General features: G+C 47.8%; 1 protein-coding gene across 1 annotated transcript; it reads right to left on the reverse strand.

Moving 5' to 3' along the window:
• Positions 1-2119: 2119 nt before the first annotated feature.
• Positions 2120-15014, reverse strand: LOC128346669 (H-2 class II histocompatibility antigen, E-U alpha chain-like). Its single transcript, XM_053300190.1, has 5 exons — positions 14792-15014; positions 10123-10377; positions 6093-6374; positions 5582-5732; positions 2120-3914 (listed from the first exon to the last, which is right to left on the reverse strand). Exons 1-5 carry the CDS (start codon positions 14865-14867, stop codon positions 3911-3913), a joined length of 768 nt encoding a protein of 255 aa, XP_053156165.1. The 5' UTR covers positions 14868-15014; the 3' UTR covers positions 2120-3910.
• Between the last annotated feature and the right edge of the window lie 62 nt (positions 15015-15076).

The raw sequence follows: 15076 nt of genomic DNA on the forward strand, positions 1-15076 counted from the left end.
CATTTTAGACTCCAAAATAGTGCTCTTCTGGCCTCCATGCACAAATGGCAGCCATTTGCGTGATGATGCTGACCACGCAAATAGCTGCTGCGTGTACGGCCAGAAGAGCACCATTTTGGAGTCCAAAATGGCGCTTGGAACACTCAAAATGTTCTGACAGAACAGGGCCGCATGTGCGCAGAGGCCAGAAGAGCGCTATTTTGGAATCCAAAATGGCAATTGGAACATTCAAACTGTTCTGACTTGGAACAGGGTTGTTCTGCATTCTTCTGCATTTGAAGGGCATTCTGTTCTGAGCTTGGAATACTCGAAACGGCCCATTTCGAGTCGGAATGTTCCGACCCACAAAATGTTCTGCACATCCCTACTCTTGGATGTACAACTTGCTGCTGTGTAATACGTTAGTCAGTGATAGGGGAAACGGGGTTAAAGTGCCCCCCAACACAGACACACCCTTTTTGGTGGCAGCACCTTATACAATGTTTATTGATGTGTTATGCATCAGGAGGGTCCTTCCTGGTACAACCCATCTCCAAGGGTGGGGAGTTTTTATCTCCCAATTTTGGAGCTGACTCAGAGCTAGTCAGCACAGCATACCAGCCAGTGTCCCACAGCATAACAGTCTCTCTCACCTCAGTGATATTTGGTCATATCACAGTTCAATTGATAAAAGTTATTTGAATTTGAATCATGTTTTCTTATAGCTGTGGAATCCCTCCCAATTAGTGTCATTTGCAAATAGTTTCCTCTCTTTTTGCCTTTTGTAAAATTAGAGAAAATAATGAACAGCAACCCACTCAAGAAGAATCATTGTGAAAGCTGCATGCTCATGTGACTTAGATCAATAGTTTATGAGTTGCTGGTACCCATATTTTGTCTTCCATTGTATATCACACCTCAGATTAATTCATCCTGACCTTTGTTTTCTTGTTTGTTCGGGTGTTCTGTGGGGCCAGTTTTGGTTACTCATGTTGGGTTCTATCCTGTTCTAGACCAAGCTAGTGTCTCTGCCAAGGCAGGAATCTGGGCGGGAGACAGCTTTGAGTGGGAGATGGTCAGATATATGGCTAGCTCCAAGCAAGTGATTACAAAACACAGGATGGACATTGCCAGCATGACGTGGTTAGAGTGTTGGACTAGGACCGTGAAGACCAGAGTTCAAATCCCCATTCAGCCATGAAACCTACTGGGTGACTCTGGGCCAGTCATGTATGTCCCAGCCTAACCTATCTCACAGGGTTGTTGTGAGGATAAACATCCCATATACGAGGTAATCACGGATTCTGGCAGTGCCTTCCATGTTCTACAATGACATCACAGTCTTTTGGGCCCTGAATTGTAGCAATGAATTGTAGAATTTTTGGGCCCTGAATTGTAGCAATAAAAGCTCTCCAGAACATAAAGAAAGATCAACACCACTGAAAACGTGTTCCTCAAATTTAAATTTTATTCATTACTTTTAGATATTATTGAGTAGAAGAAAGTATGAAAGTAGAATTAGGATTGTGCAGATGCCATCTGGATCATTCTAGGAGGAAGGAGATCCTTTCTCAAGGGCCGGATTATAACATGCTGAGACCTTAAGCTATGTCCCCACAGCATTACAAAATGGGTCAGAAATTCCACCCTAGCACATCACTCACCCCCCTCTTCACTTCACCCCTCACTTCACAGTTACAGCGGTACTCATCTGAAGAGGTTAATGCTGCTGGTAACTAGGGGTGTGCATGGAACAGCTATCTGCGGTCCGGCACTGGGGTGAGGGGTAGCTTTAAGAGCGGCAGGAGGGTTTACTTACCCCTCCCGCCGCTTTCCCGCTCTGGCGCTGTAATGCTAAGAGTAATTGAGGCGGCAGGATACCTCCCTGCCGCCCCTTCCCCGATCTTGCTGGAAAAAACTCCCAGCAGTCCTTTGCGCGCGTGAACGTCACAGAGGCGTGAAGCGTGCGCACGATGTGCGTGCGTGCAAAGGACTGCTGGGAGTTTTTTCCAGTAACATCGGGGAAGGGGCGGCAGGGAGGTATCCTGCTGCCCCAATTACTCTTAGCATTACGGCACCAGAGCGGGAAAGCGGCGGGAGGGGTAAGTAAACCCTCCCGCCGCTCTTAAAGCTACCCCCCCACCCGAACTGGACCGCCCAGGTCCGGACCGGTCCGGAGGCTTTTTCAATGGCCTCCGGACCAGTCCAGGCCCATCCCTACTAGTAACTGTGATGGTGGGCATTGGTCTAAACTGGGCCCTGGTCTAATAAAATTTTGATATAACTTAGTTATTTCGGCTCAGATTTATAAACTCAATAGATAAATATTTGTGTAACCATATAAGTCTATTTTTGTCTTATCTGAATAATTATGTCTGGGAATCTTTTTTACTCTTTCTCTTTTATTTTCCAACCAATTATGTAAACCTTGAAATTTAGTCTTTTTTTTGGTATTCAGAGGTCTCTCTGAATGTTAGGCCCTAAGCTGTAGCTAACTAAGATTAGCTGGTACCTAAATCTGGCACTGCCTCCCCACAATTCACACAGGTCTGACCTTGCATCTCCCTCTGGGGTAAAGTGGTGGTTTTGCTGGGTGAGAGCAGCTCTGGGGGCCTTGGAGAAATGGTACCTTTGGTACAGAAGTGGAAGGAATTCTTCCTAATGAGGGCTGAGTTCATGGAGATAGTGATGAGGGATACACCACTGCAGTGCAATGTGCAGAACTGAGCAAGACTCACTCCAAAAACTGGAGATGGAGGTAAAGGTTTTAGGGGATGACAAGCCACTCCTGATACCAGAGATGAATTTCAGAGGGTGCTACAGAATCTCCTTTTGTCCTGCAGTTGCCTTTAGTGCAAGGCAGAAACTCACTTCCTAAATTCTCCAAATATCAAATATGCCACCGCATGAAAGAGTCAAGAGGAAGGACTCCACCTTGGACAGTAGGAGACAGAGAGAACTGGCTTCTGCCTACAATGTCATCCTGCTGCTTGACTGTGGGTATTTGCAATCAGACCCAGAAGAGTCACCCTGAGCCTAAGCAGCCCAATCTGCCCTGACCCTGCATCTTTGCAAATGCCCAGTAAGAAGAGCAACTTCTCTGTCATCCAGCATATAATAAGACAGAGGATAAATCCTTCCTCAGCCATAACCCTTCCTGGGCAGGCCTGTGGATATTTTGCAGGCATGCTGCTGCACACGATATCAAGGGTCTTCTAAAAAGGTCAGTTTTCCTTAACAGAAGATATAGGTTTCTATCCCTTATGGCTCAAAAAATATGCAAGCAGTGCTTGGTGAAATCTGAGAAAACAGGCAACCGGGGAGACTTTCAAAGGATTGTGGGGAGAGCTTCCATGACCTGCAAAGGTCTTCACTCCACCCTGGAATTAGCAGAAGCAAAACAATCTTTTTTTAAAAGCACAGTGTATACAAGTCTTATGGCTGAACAGTGTTTAGCTGTATTCAATTAATTGTGCTCTTTTTAACTGCTCTGGTTGCAAAGAGGAAAGAAGTAGCTAAAATGCTCCTGTCAAGCTGGGAAGAGGCAATTGCTGATTAAAGGGCCAATGTCAGTAACGGGGTGGCAGGAGCCTCTATTCATTGAAGACTGCAATTCTAGATGAATTTTCTAGGCAGCACTTACTTCTGAGTAGATATTTTGGATCTAATACTTTGGTTGAAACATTTTTAGGAGAAATGTAGAGCTATAGGAAGTGCCTGGTGAACCAGAGTCCTAATTCTGCTGCTTTTACCTAATTGCACAATAGCCATGCTTCCGTTGCACTTGGGATGGAAAGGAGCAGATCAGGTGAGCAAGGGCCAGGCTTATTGAGGCAGCAAAGTTTTAACCAGGGATGTAAGAGGGAAACAAGCTTCTGGGGCTTGCAGAGTGGCTGTCAGAGGAAGGAGCTGGTCTCTCTGCTGCTTCCAATTATCTGAAAGGGAACAAGAGTGGGGTTTAGCAGGGGCCCTACTCTCCTCTGTGAATAGAAGATGGGCATATCCTGCACATCTGAAGTTTTGCTAGAGTGAATGATGGGTCTGCTGAGGCATCCAGGGAATCAAACATTATGAATATGATGGTTATTTATATACCAATTTTCTTCCCAAAGCAGTTTACACAGACATTACAGTAAACATTTTAAAATCATGTATCCAGACCTTGAGGCTGTTCTTATGTGCAGCCAAGACCAGGCTAGAGCAGCCAAACCCTGCCAGGAGCAGCAAACCTGCCTACAGAGCCCAGCAGTTAAATAAGATTAAGGGGGCGAGCACCCCCTTAACCCCATTTCATTGCCTGTGTTTGGGCACTAGCTGCTTTCAGCCGCTGCTGATGCACTGTGGAGCTTCTGGCCAGTGCCAGGGGGATCCCCACAATGCACTGCGTACTCGAGCAGTTCATTGTGGGATTCCCTGGGGCCTGGATGACGTGTCCTGGCCCCCCCACTCCACGCTCCCTGGGGCAGTGGTGGACCATCTGGGCACGTGATCCGCACACCCAGCGGGTCCACAGCAATCGTCTGTGGGGAAGGCGGGCTTCTGCAGCCTTCCCTGCTGCCCACCCACCCACCCACTTGTGAGAACAACCTCCTTGTGTTTGAAGAGAGGGACTTCTTTCTCTCTCCTTTGTTTACAGGCAGCTACCATTCCCCGGCCCCTGTCTCAAACCCTATCCCACTTGCTTTCCTCAATAAAATATTATTATTTTTATTAATTATTATTATTGTTAATCAATCATCATCATCATCATCATCATCATCATCATCCAATCCCTTCTTCATTTCAAGGCACTTGCCAGAAATCCAATCTCTTTGAAACAGAATAAAACTTCTGCAAGATATGCAAAAGAATTCTCCTGTTTTGCCACATTTATTCTGGAAGCGAGATTTAGGTTTCCTTAGCACCTAAATTTGTCTGCCTTAGAGTCACATTTAGATCTAGGAGTTGGGATGGTGGAAGAAGAGTGTGTATCTGCCCTTCCCATATGGACACATCTTTGAACTGGATTGAAAGTGAATCCAGTCCTGATCAGACCCAATGGGAGAGGAGTTCTTGAAAGGAAACTTCCAAGGGCTCGAGTCTCCCACTCCCTGGTCCTAAGTCAGAATCAATGATGAATCCTTCCATTTAGGGCTGCTCTACAGTTGCATGAATCTAGCTGAAGGAGGAATTGTGTCTCCACACAGCTCCTATCTGGGGGCTTCCTGCCTGTATCCAGCACCTGTACATGTACGCTCTGCTAGATATGTGGTGACAGCACCAATCAACAGCTTGGAAGGGGGATCAGGGAGTGGGTTTGGCCCCTTCCCACTTATGCACACACAGTCCCAAGTGCCAAGCAGCTCTGAAGACAGATTGGGGCAATTTAGTTTTATTTGAACAGTGAACATGTGATAACCCTGCTTGTTTTTGTCATGCAAACATACTGAAGCATGGAAGGACATGAGCAGTGGTTCTCGGTGTTTCAGTTTAGGGCTTAAATGTAACAGACAGTTCCAACACCGAGATGGAATACTGCATCCCCAGTCCCTCCACCCTATGGCAAAGCCCTTTGGGTAGGATCTGCCCTCCTCCTGCACTTTGGCCTGAGAAATGGACTCACAGGGGCCCCCTGGGATGGTTGCCACCATTCATCTTCCTGGCCTTGAAGAAAAGGATGGTGCCAGCGATGATGCCCAGGATACCAATGGCCAAGCCCAGGCCGCACAGCATGTTCTCTGCTGTTTCTGGGATGAGAGACGACTCCTTGGCATCTATGGGGGAGAGACAGGAGGGGAGAGGTCAGCACGAACCAGGTGTGTGTCTGTTCCTGCAAGGCGGAGGACAGAATCCAGGAGTCCTGCCTCTCTCCCACCCATCTTACTGGGAGGGGGGGCTCAGATCATTTCTCCCCTTCCCTTTTGTACTGTTTCAGCAACATGCACCCCCTGCCCCCTCAGCAAGGTCCCCATAGGGTTCATGCTGCTTACACACAGGGTAGGGATTCTGTGCTCTCATTCTGCAAGATTCAGCATCACAGCATTATTTGTTGTTAGAATGCAGGCTGCTAGCCCTTAATGCCCAAAGCTAGCAAGAGCAGGAAAAAAGCCCAGAACAGACAGGATCCTGCTAACCCCAGAGCTTGGTGAGACTGTGGGTCAGGCCCCAGTGGTCCACTTTGCAGACATAGAAGTCTCCGTGCTGCGGGATAAAGGTCAGGTAGGAGAACTTGCGGAAGGTGGCTTCTGTGCTGGGGTAGAAGTCTGTCTCTGTCACACCCTTGGAAACCTCCTCTCCGTTCTTCAGCCAGGTGATGTTTAGCACCGGAGGTGAGAACTTGTCCACAAAGCAGATGAGCACATTGGGGTCTCCCAGTCCCATGGGGTTTTTCAGGAAGACAGTTGCCGTAGGAGGAGCTGAGAAAAAGGGACCAAGTCAGCAATAATCTGTGTCTAAATCCTCCTTCCCAGTGACCACCCTCACCCCTCCCGACACCAAACTCCTGGAAGTCCAGATCCTGTGTGCCTCTCCACAGTCTGGGTGCCTCTATGTGCAATTCCCTCATGCAATTCCCTTGTGGAAATGCAGGAGGTGGGTGTGTTTTCAGGAGTGACCCTGAGCAGCTCTAGCCCTTTCCCCAGATCCACCTGCTCCTATTCTGCATTGGCATTGAGCTCCCCTGGAGGAAGCATGGAATGGAACCCACCCCCGGGTCATATGTGCATCATGAATTGTCTGTGATTACTTTTCTGGCTGCCTCTTAGCACTAAACAGAACCACAGACAAGAGGCAGCCCTGTCCCAATATGTCCCAGAACAGAAGGGCTTGAAGCGCATGTCTAAAGGATAGGAGAGATGGCAATCAAACGTGGATGGTCAGCTCACACCCATTTGCAGGTGGGCAGAGCCAAGGCTGCTTCAAGACTGGATAGTTCAGTGGGACTAAAGGAGGGGAAGGGGTGCTCAGAGACCCCAAAGGCAAGCCATTGTTTTTCTGAGCTGGCTAGAAGGTTGCACATGAGTTTCTCCTTGGCTGAAGCACCTTTGAGCTTCTCCAAGGTGCTGATATAGCTTTGGAACAGACCCTGTCTGCTGTGTGTTTGTTTCCGTACCCTGTAATATCTGTTCACTTGTACATCTGTAAATAAATGAAATATTAGAAAGGAATCTTCCCTTTCCTCTAAAGGAAACTCTCCCTACTCAGGGAAGGGAGAACTGGAAAATGGTACAAAACGCAGATAAGAACATAAGAACAGCCCTGCTGGATCAGGCCCAAGGGGACCCATCTAGTCCAACATTCTGTTTCACACAGTGGCTCACCAGATGCCACTGGGAGCCTACAGGTAGGAGTTGAGGGCATGCCCTCTCTCCTGCTGTTACTCCCCTGCAACAGGTATTCAGAGGCATCCTGCCTCTGAGGCTAGATGTGGCCTACAGCCCTCTGACTAGTAGCAGTTGATTGACCTCTCCTCCATGAAGTTATCCAAACCCTTCTTAAAGCCATCCAGGTTGTTGGCAGTCACCACATCTTGTGGCAGAGAATTCCACAAGTTGATTATGCATTGTGTGAAAAAGTACCTCCTCTGCTGGTCCTAAATTTCCTGGCAATCAATTTCATGGGATGACCCCGGGTTCTAGTGTTATGGGAGAGGGAGAAGAATTTCTCTCTCTCTCCACTTTTTCTACACCATGCATGATTTTATAGACCTCTATCATGTCTCTCCACAGTAGTCTTTTTTTTCTAAACTAAATAGCCCCAGGTGTTGTAGCCTTGCCTCATAAGAAAGGTGCTCTAGGCCCCTGATCATCTTGGTTGCCCTCTTCTGCACCTTTTCCAGTTCTACCATGTCCTCCTTTAGGTATGGTGACCAGAACTGTACACAGTATTCCAAGTGTGGATGCACCATAGTTTTGTATATGGGCATTAGAATATTAACAGTTTTATTTTCAGTTCCCTTCCTAATGATTCCTAGCATGGAATTGGCCTTTTTCACAGCTGCCACACATTGAGTCAACACTTTCAATGAGCTGTCCCCCATGACCCCAAGATCCCTCTCTTGGTCAGTCACCGACAGCTCAGATCCCATCAGCGTATACGTGAAGTTGGGTTTTTTCATCCCAATGTGCATCACTTTACACTTGCCAACACTGAACCACATTTGCCATTTTGTTGCCCACTCACCCAGTTTGGAGAGATCCTTTTGGAGCTCCTCACAATCTGTTTTGGATTTCACTACCCTAAATAGTTTGGTATCATCTGAAAATTTAGCCACCTGACCTCATTGCTAACCCAACTTCTAGCTCGTTTATCAACAAATAAAAAGCACCAGTCCGAGTACAGTTCCCCGGGGGACTCCACTTTTTACTCACCTCCATTGTGAAAACTCTCCACTTATCCCTACCCTCTGTTTCCTGTTCTTCTACCAGTTAGCAATCCACACATGCACTTGTCCCCTTATCCCATGACTGCTAAGTTTTTTCAAGTCTTTGATGAGGGACTTTGTCGAAAGCTTTTTGGAAGTCCAGGTATACTATGTCAACCAGATCACCTTGATCCACACACCTGTTGACACTCTCAAAGAATTCCAAAAGGTTGGTGAGGCAAGATTTAGCTTTGCAGAAGCCATACTGGTTATCCCCCAGCAGGGCTTGTTCTATGTGCTTTAAAATTTTATCCTTGAGAATGCTTTCCATCAATTTTCCTGGAATGGATATTAAGCTAACCAGCCTGTAATTTACCAGATTGCCCCTGGATCCCTTTTTGAAAAGGGATGTTACATTAGCTACTTTCCAGTCCTCTGGTACGGAGCCTGATTGTAGGGATAAGTTATATATTTTTGGAAGGAGGCTAGCAATTTCACATTTGAATTCTTTAAGGACTCTTGGATGGATGCCATCTGGCCCTGGCAATTTGCTAGTTTTCAATTTTTTCAGACAGTTTAGAACATCATCTATTGTCACTTCTACCTGACTCAGTTCTTTAGCTGCCGTCCCTGAAAAGCCTGGTTTAGGCACAGGTATATGATCAGTATCCTCTGCCATGAAGACAGATGCAAAGAACTCATTTAGCTTCTCTGCAACCTCCAATTTTGGAGTAGGATTTGAATTGGGGACTTACTGATGTATAGCTGTCTTTCAGGCCATAAAACTGAAAATATATGTGGGAGAATCCTTGGAGATTAATCTAATGATGGCACTATCCAGACACACTGTCGCTCACCCTACACAACTTTGGGAGGGATCAGACCCTCCCACACCCTCCCTGACACTGAGCCTCAGCTCTTCTCTTTGAATTGGAATGTCTATGATTCCCTACACCCCAGGTGGTCAGAACTCCAGACTCCTCTTGGATTTTCCTCTAGAAGCAGAGAGTTTCTGAACTAAGAAATTATTCTATAGCAGACTGGGAAGCCAGGATGCCATTTCCTATGAGCGATGCTGTGTGGAAGTAGTCAGGAGCATCATCCCTAGTTCCCCAAGGTGGTGCAAGGAATTTACCCAGGTCATCTCTGTCCCTGCCTTTAAACATGTACATCAATGAAAAGATTGTGTCATTGAGCCGACATCGACTCCTGGCAACTACAGAGCCATGTAGTTTTTGTGGTAGAAATACAGGAGTGGTTTACCATTGCCTTTCTCCCGCACAGTATGAGATGATATCTTTGCCATTGTCACTGATGTGAGCATCCACTTCTAGCAACAGCTTATATCACTGCTGCCCAGTATAGGTGACTACAAATACATATATTTAACACCAGCGGAGATTTGAACTAACAGCCTCTTACTCCCTAGGCAAGTTGCTTCCCCACTGTGCCACCAGTAGGGGCTACAACAACGAAGCAGACAGGATTTCAGAATCTCAATTTTCCTGACTGCAAGCAGTGGTGGGTGGAAGTCGTGCACCAAAACAGTTAGGTGCTGGGTGGAGAAACATCCCCTCCCCACCTCCCTGGAACTCCAGCCACTGCCCCCCAACTCCAGCTCTTTCAGAGGAAGAGTTGTGGACAAAGGCAAGCCAGGGGGCCATAGGAAAGCCCCTCACAGCCAGAGCAGCCCTCTGACCCCTGCCCTGGGGTCCTTTTTCCTTGCAAGTCACTGCGCAGCTGAAAGGGGCTGCCCCACACCCTGCTGCCCACCCGAGGAGGTCTCCTTGCCCTTCTCCTACCATTCTGGGCCCGGGTGCGGTTGCTGCGCTTCATCAGCGACTCCATGTTATGCTTCATGATGTTCATGTTGCCCACGGCGCCCTGTGCGTCAAAGCTGGTGAATGTCTTGTACTCAGGCAGCTTCCAGACAGTCTCTCTCTTGTCCCAGTCCACATGGAAGATCTCCTCATTGTTCAGCTGCTCCAAGTACTCCCCAGACATCTTCTCTGAGGGGAAGCTCTCCTGGAAGTATTCCAGATTTATGGAAGTGTCCACTGGTGGGAGGGAACATAGGAAGATGCCATAAACTGAGTCGGCCATAGGTCCATCTAGCTCAGTATTGTCTACCCAGATTGGCAGTGGCTTATCCAAGGTTGCAGGCAGGAGTCTCTCTCAGCCCTATCTTGGAGATGCTGCCATGGAGGGAACTGGGAACCTTCTGCTCTTCCCAGAGCTGCTCCCAGATATTCCTTAAGGGGAATCTCTTATAGTGCTCACACATCAAGTGTCCCATTCATATGCAACCAGGGTGGAAGCTGCTTAGCTAAGGAGACTAGGGATGTGCGAACTGGTTCAAACTTGAACCAGTTCTAATTCGAACCAGGGTGGTTCGAATTCGAAACAAACCAGCCATCAGGTTCGAGCTGTAGGTTTGAATTTGAACCAAACTGGCGGTGGTTTGGTTAAAACTGGTTATAACCTACAAAAGTGGGTGGGGTGGTAGCTGGCACCCATGGGTACCTACCACCCAAACCAATCAGACACTCGTACGATTTTTTATGAATTTTTGAAATTTATTTGTATTTTTTCTCATAGGGTATAATGGGACTTGAACCAGCCCATTGTTCCCTATTGTGGAGCACCCATGGGTGCCAACAACGACCCAAACCCCGAAGCAACCGGACATCCCTATGATTTTTTATGAATATTTGAAACATTTTAATTATTTTTCTCATAGGGTGTAATGGGACCCGAACCAGCCCATTATCCCCTATTGTGGAGCACCTAGGAGCACAAAAGTGGGGTGGGTGGTAGGCACCTAGGGGTGCCTACCACCCACAAAACCCCAAGGCAATCGGACACTCCTCTGATTATTGGTGAGTTTTAAAAGTATTTTGGAATTCCCCATAGGGAATAATGAGGATTGCAGCAAATGTATAGCTTCATGTCAGGAGGGGGGGGCAGGGAGGGGTGTCCTAGAGTGGAGTGTGGTGGGTGATAGTTTCCAAGGGGGGCCAGGAAGCTATCAGAATTATTTGAAAAGAATTGGGCAAAAGGCTGATTTTTAAGTGATTGTTGACGTTTATGTGTCTTTAAGGTTAGCAATGAGAGTGGGTTCATGGTTTGTCATTGGAAATCTTATATGCTACCAAAGAATCTACACTCAGAACACTTCAGAAACAACAAATCCAGTACTCCATGGGTTAGAAACCCATGGGGGTGGTTGGCACTCTCACTCTGGGCCACCCCAGCACCCCCCAAGTGCATTTATGGGGCTGCTGAAACCTCCATTCTTCCCAATGGAGAAAAACCTTAAAGCCACTTGTGGGGTGCTGGGGTGGCCCAGAGTGAGTGGTAGTGGAGTGCACAGAGGTCTAGGAAACCGCTTTGCCCCCGACGTGAAGCTATACATTTGTTGACACCTCCATGCTTCTTTATGGAGAAAAACCTTAAAGACGCGTAAACTTCAGAAATCACTTAAAAATCAGCCCTTTGTCCAATTCCTTTCAAATAATTCTGATAGCTTCCTGGCCCCCCTTGGGAACTACCACCCACCACACTCCACTCTAGGACACCCCTTCCCCCCCTCGACGTGAAGCTATACATTTGCTGCAATCTTCATTATTCCCTATAGGGAATTCCAAAATACTTTTAAAATTCACCAATAATCAGAGGAGTGTCCAATTGCCTTGGGGTTTTGTGGGTGGTAGGCACCCCTAGGTGCATACCACCCACCCCACTTTTGTACTCCTAGGTGCTCCACAATAGGGGATAATGGGCTGGTTCGGGTCCCATTATACCCTATGAGAAAAATAATTAAAATATTTCAAATATTCATAAAAAATCATAGGGGTGTCCGGTTGCTTCTGGGTTTGGGTCGTTGTTGGCACCTATGGGTGCTCCACAATAGGGAACAATGGGCTGGTTCGAGTCCCATTATACCCTATGAGAAAAAATACAAATAAATTTCAAAAATTCATAAAAAATCGTACAAGCGTCCGATTGCTTTGGGGTTTGGGTGGTAGGTACCCATGGGTGCCAGCTACCACCCTGCTCACTTTTGGAGGTCAGAACTGGTTTGAACCAGTTCAAAATAGTTCAAATTCGAACCAAATGGGGTTTTTTTTGAGCGAAACCAAAACCAAACCACCCCCTCCTGGTTCGAACCCAGTTTGAATTTGAACCGAACTGGGCAAACCGGTTTTGTGCACATCCCTAAAGGGGACAAGTCATGCTTGCCACCACAAGACCAGCTCTCCTCTATTATCTTTTGTGGGGTTGTGTACAATGCTAGCTTATGTTTGCATGGTATAGTGCCTCAGTTTCATTAAGCAATCACCTTCATGTGATATAAGCTGTGTTTTGTGTGCAACTGTATGACTGGAAACAGAGAGACCATGTACTAGGAGGAACTCTGCCTGGATCAGTGCACATGCCACTGCATGGTCAAAATCCTCCCCAGTTGCAATGGGAAGTAACTGGGAGGGAAACTGGGGGTGGGTTCTCTACTGCCAAAGATCCTCCCTCTGGCTATCCCCAAACCTCCACCTCGATCATGGGCTTCTTCCAGATCAAAACCCCTGAAACTGCTCTTTGGGATGTACATACTATGAGCTAAGTGAGGCCAGGCTGACGGGAGCTCTGATACTCTTAATATCCTATGACACATCTGCTTTTGCTGCCTCCTGCATATGCAGGAGGGGGCATTAAGAATCCTCAAATCCTTTCCCTGTCCAGGCATCTCCCCCCCACCCCATATCTCAAGGCCAAATTTATTTCCATGACTCTAGCAACTGAAAGAGGTCACTTCTCTCTGCAAGCTCTAATGTGGGAAAAGATTTTGCGGGATCCAGAAATCCAATGTTTAGATATAAGGAAAAGCCCTCATTTAACATTTTCTCCCTTCCCCATTCCCTCTAACAACAAAGCCAAAACACCAGCAGAAAGGGAGTCACTCTAATTTTGATTACCAGACCTGAGCGGCAGAATAACTAAGAAGCAGAGCACAGAAACCTGGGTTTAAGTCCTTGTTCATCTATCAGTCCCACCAGGGGGCCAGGACAGGAGTCTGCTTGACCTACCTCTCAGGGTTGTTGCTAAAGCAGCAACTGTGCCCTGAGATCCTTGGAGAAAAACTAGTCAACCAGTGAATAAAACTGACCTCCCCTATTTATCATCTAAACTTCAACTGACTCTGCTACCACTTAAATCAAAGCATGAAGCTGTGAGAATATGTCAAAATGCAAACAATGATGGATCATGGAAGAAAGGTAATCACTTGCATCCTGAGTCTAAGGGAACACTGCTCCATGCTTAACTGCAGTGTAATCCCCCCCCGCCCCGTAACAGGGATTGCCAGATGGTGTTGACTACAATTCCCAGAATCGTTGGCCAAAGGTCATTGCAGCTGGGGATTCTGGGAGCTGTAGTCAACAACATCTGGAAATCCCTGTTACAGGGAACCCTGCTGGGGAGGGGAGATCACTCTCTGTTGAGGATAAAAGTATGATGGCTCTAGTGGGTGGGGGTTGCTTCTCTATGGGACTGTGGAGGATTTCTGTACCACACAGCTCTGTTTCTGGCAATGGTCTTGATCCCCCACACCTGAGAGCCACCAGACCCTGCTCAGAACTCTGTTCATGCGCGAAGCCAGCCCTGCCCGCCATCTCCCCCTCTTCCTTCATCAAAGCCTGCAGTGCTGTGGGTTCTGCCGCTGCCAAGGAAATGTCTGTGAACAGGGCCGGACTGGGGGCACTGAGAGGGTGGTGGAATGTATGTGGGGAGGGCGCCAAGTTTAGAGCAGAATAGGAAATTAATGGTGGGAGTTGGGGTGCAGGGGCGCCGTGCGGGTAGGGCACACTGGAAATATGCCCTGTTGCCCTGTGGGCCAGTCCAAGCCTGTCTGTGAAAGGAACAAATGGTGAACAGAGATGTGCTTAGGTAATTTTGGAGCCTGGACCTAAAGGCCTTTGGAAGCTGCCCCAGCTGGAGGCCCCCACCCCACTGCAAGTTAAGCATAATCCCTGTACACACACACACACACACACACACACACACACACACACACCACATGACAAACACAGTATTTTTAACACGTGGGGTATATTTATACAAATATGCATTAGCAGAAACACTTCAACACACAAATTAACATATTCCCATCCCACATTTTTTCTTCCCCCACTCCACCCTCTGTCTCTAAAGCAACTGGCACAGGTCATAATCACACTGGGCTACCCGGTACAGTGCAGGCTGGCAGCGACCATACCACTCGGGACAGTCTAAAAAGGCCCTGGACATTGGCCCCGAAGTCCAGGGGTAAGAGCACCACTGATGCCGACCCTTTGGTTGCAGCCCCCAATCCGAGTCCCCTTCTTGCAACTCCAGCCTCCCTTCCCCAGGAATGAAGCCCCTCCCTCTTGCACCAGAGGTGCCCAAGTCCCTTCTGCCCCTGATGCCTTCCCCTACCTTTTACAGTTCTGGCACCTGGCAAAGCAAGGAGTGCCCAGAGGCAGAGGTGAAGCAGGGCTCCTTCTCCGGCCATCTCAGCTCTTCCAGGGGCCAAGTGTGTGTGGGGTCTCCTAAGCAAGGCACAGGGTACAAACCAGAAGAGAGGAGCCAGAGCAGAAGCAATGCCTCAAGCAGAGTCCTGCCCTCCAAGTGGCCGTGGATGGGGTGGAATCGATGAAGGGGGCAGAGGAGCCCGTGAAGATTCAGCCAATGAGAAAAAGGCTTGGGGCTGACCAGCCTGTT

The sequence above is a fragment of the Hemicordylus capensis genome, chromosome 2 (assembly GCF_027244095.1).
Source record: "Hemicordylus capensis ecotype Gifberg chromosome 2, rHemCap1.1.pri, whole genome shotgun sequence".
Taxonomy (NCBI): Eukaryota; Metazoa; Chordata; class Lepidosauria; order Squamata; family Cordylidae; genus Hemicordylus; species Hemicordylus capensis.

Excerpts from the sequence above, each read along its gene's own strand:
- LOC128346669 (XM_053300190.1), bottom strand. The coding sequence starts at position 14,867 with ATGGCCGGAGAAGGAGCCCTGCTTCACCTCTGCCTCTGGGCACTCCTT. Across the intron at positions 10,378-14,791 it reads AGGTGCCAGAACTGTAAAAG|TGGACACTTCCATAAATCTG; the intron begins GTAGGGGAAGGC and ends CCCTCCCACCAG. Across the intron at positions 6,375-10,122 it reads CCGCACCCGGGCCCAGAATG|CTCCTCCTACGGCAACTGTC; the intron begins GTAGGAGAAGGG and ends CCTTTTTCTCAG.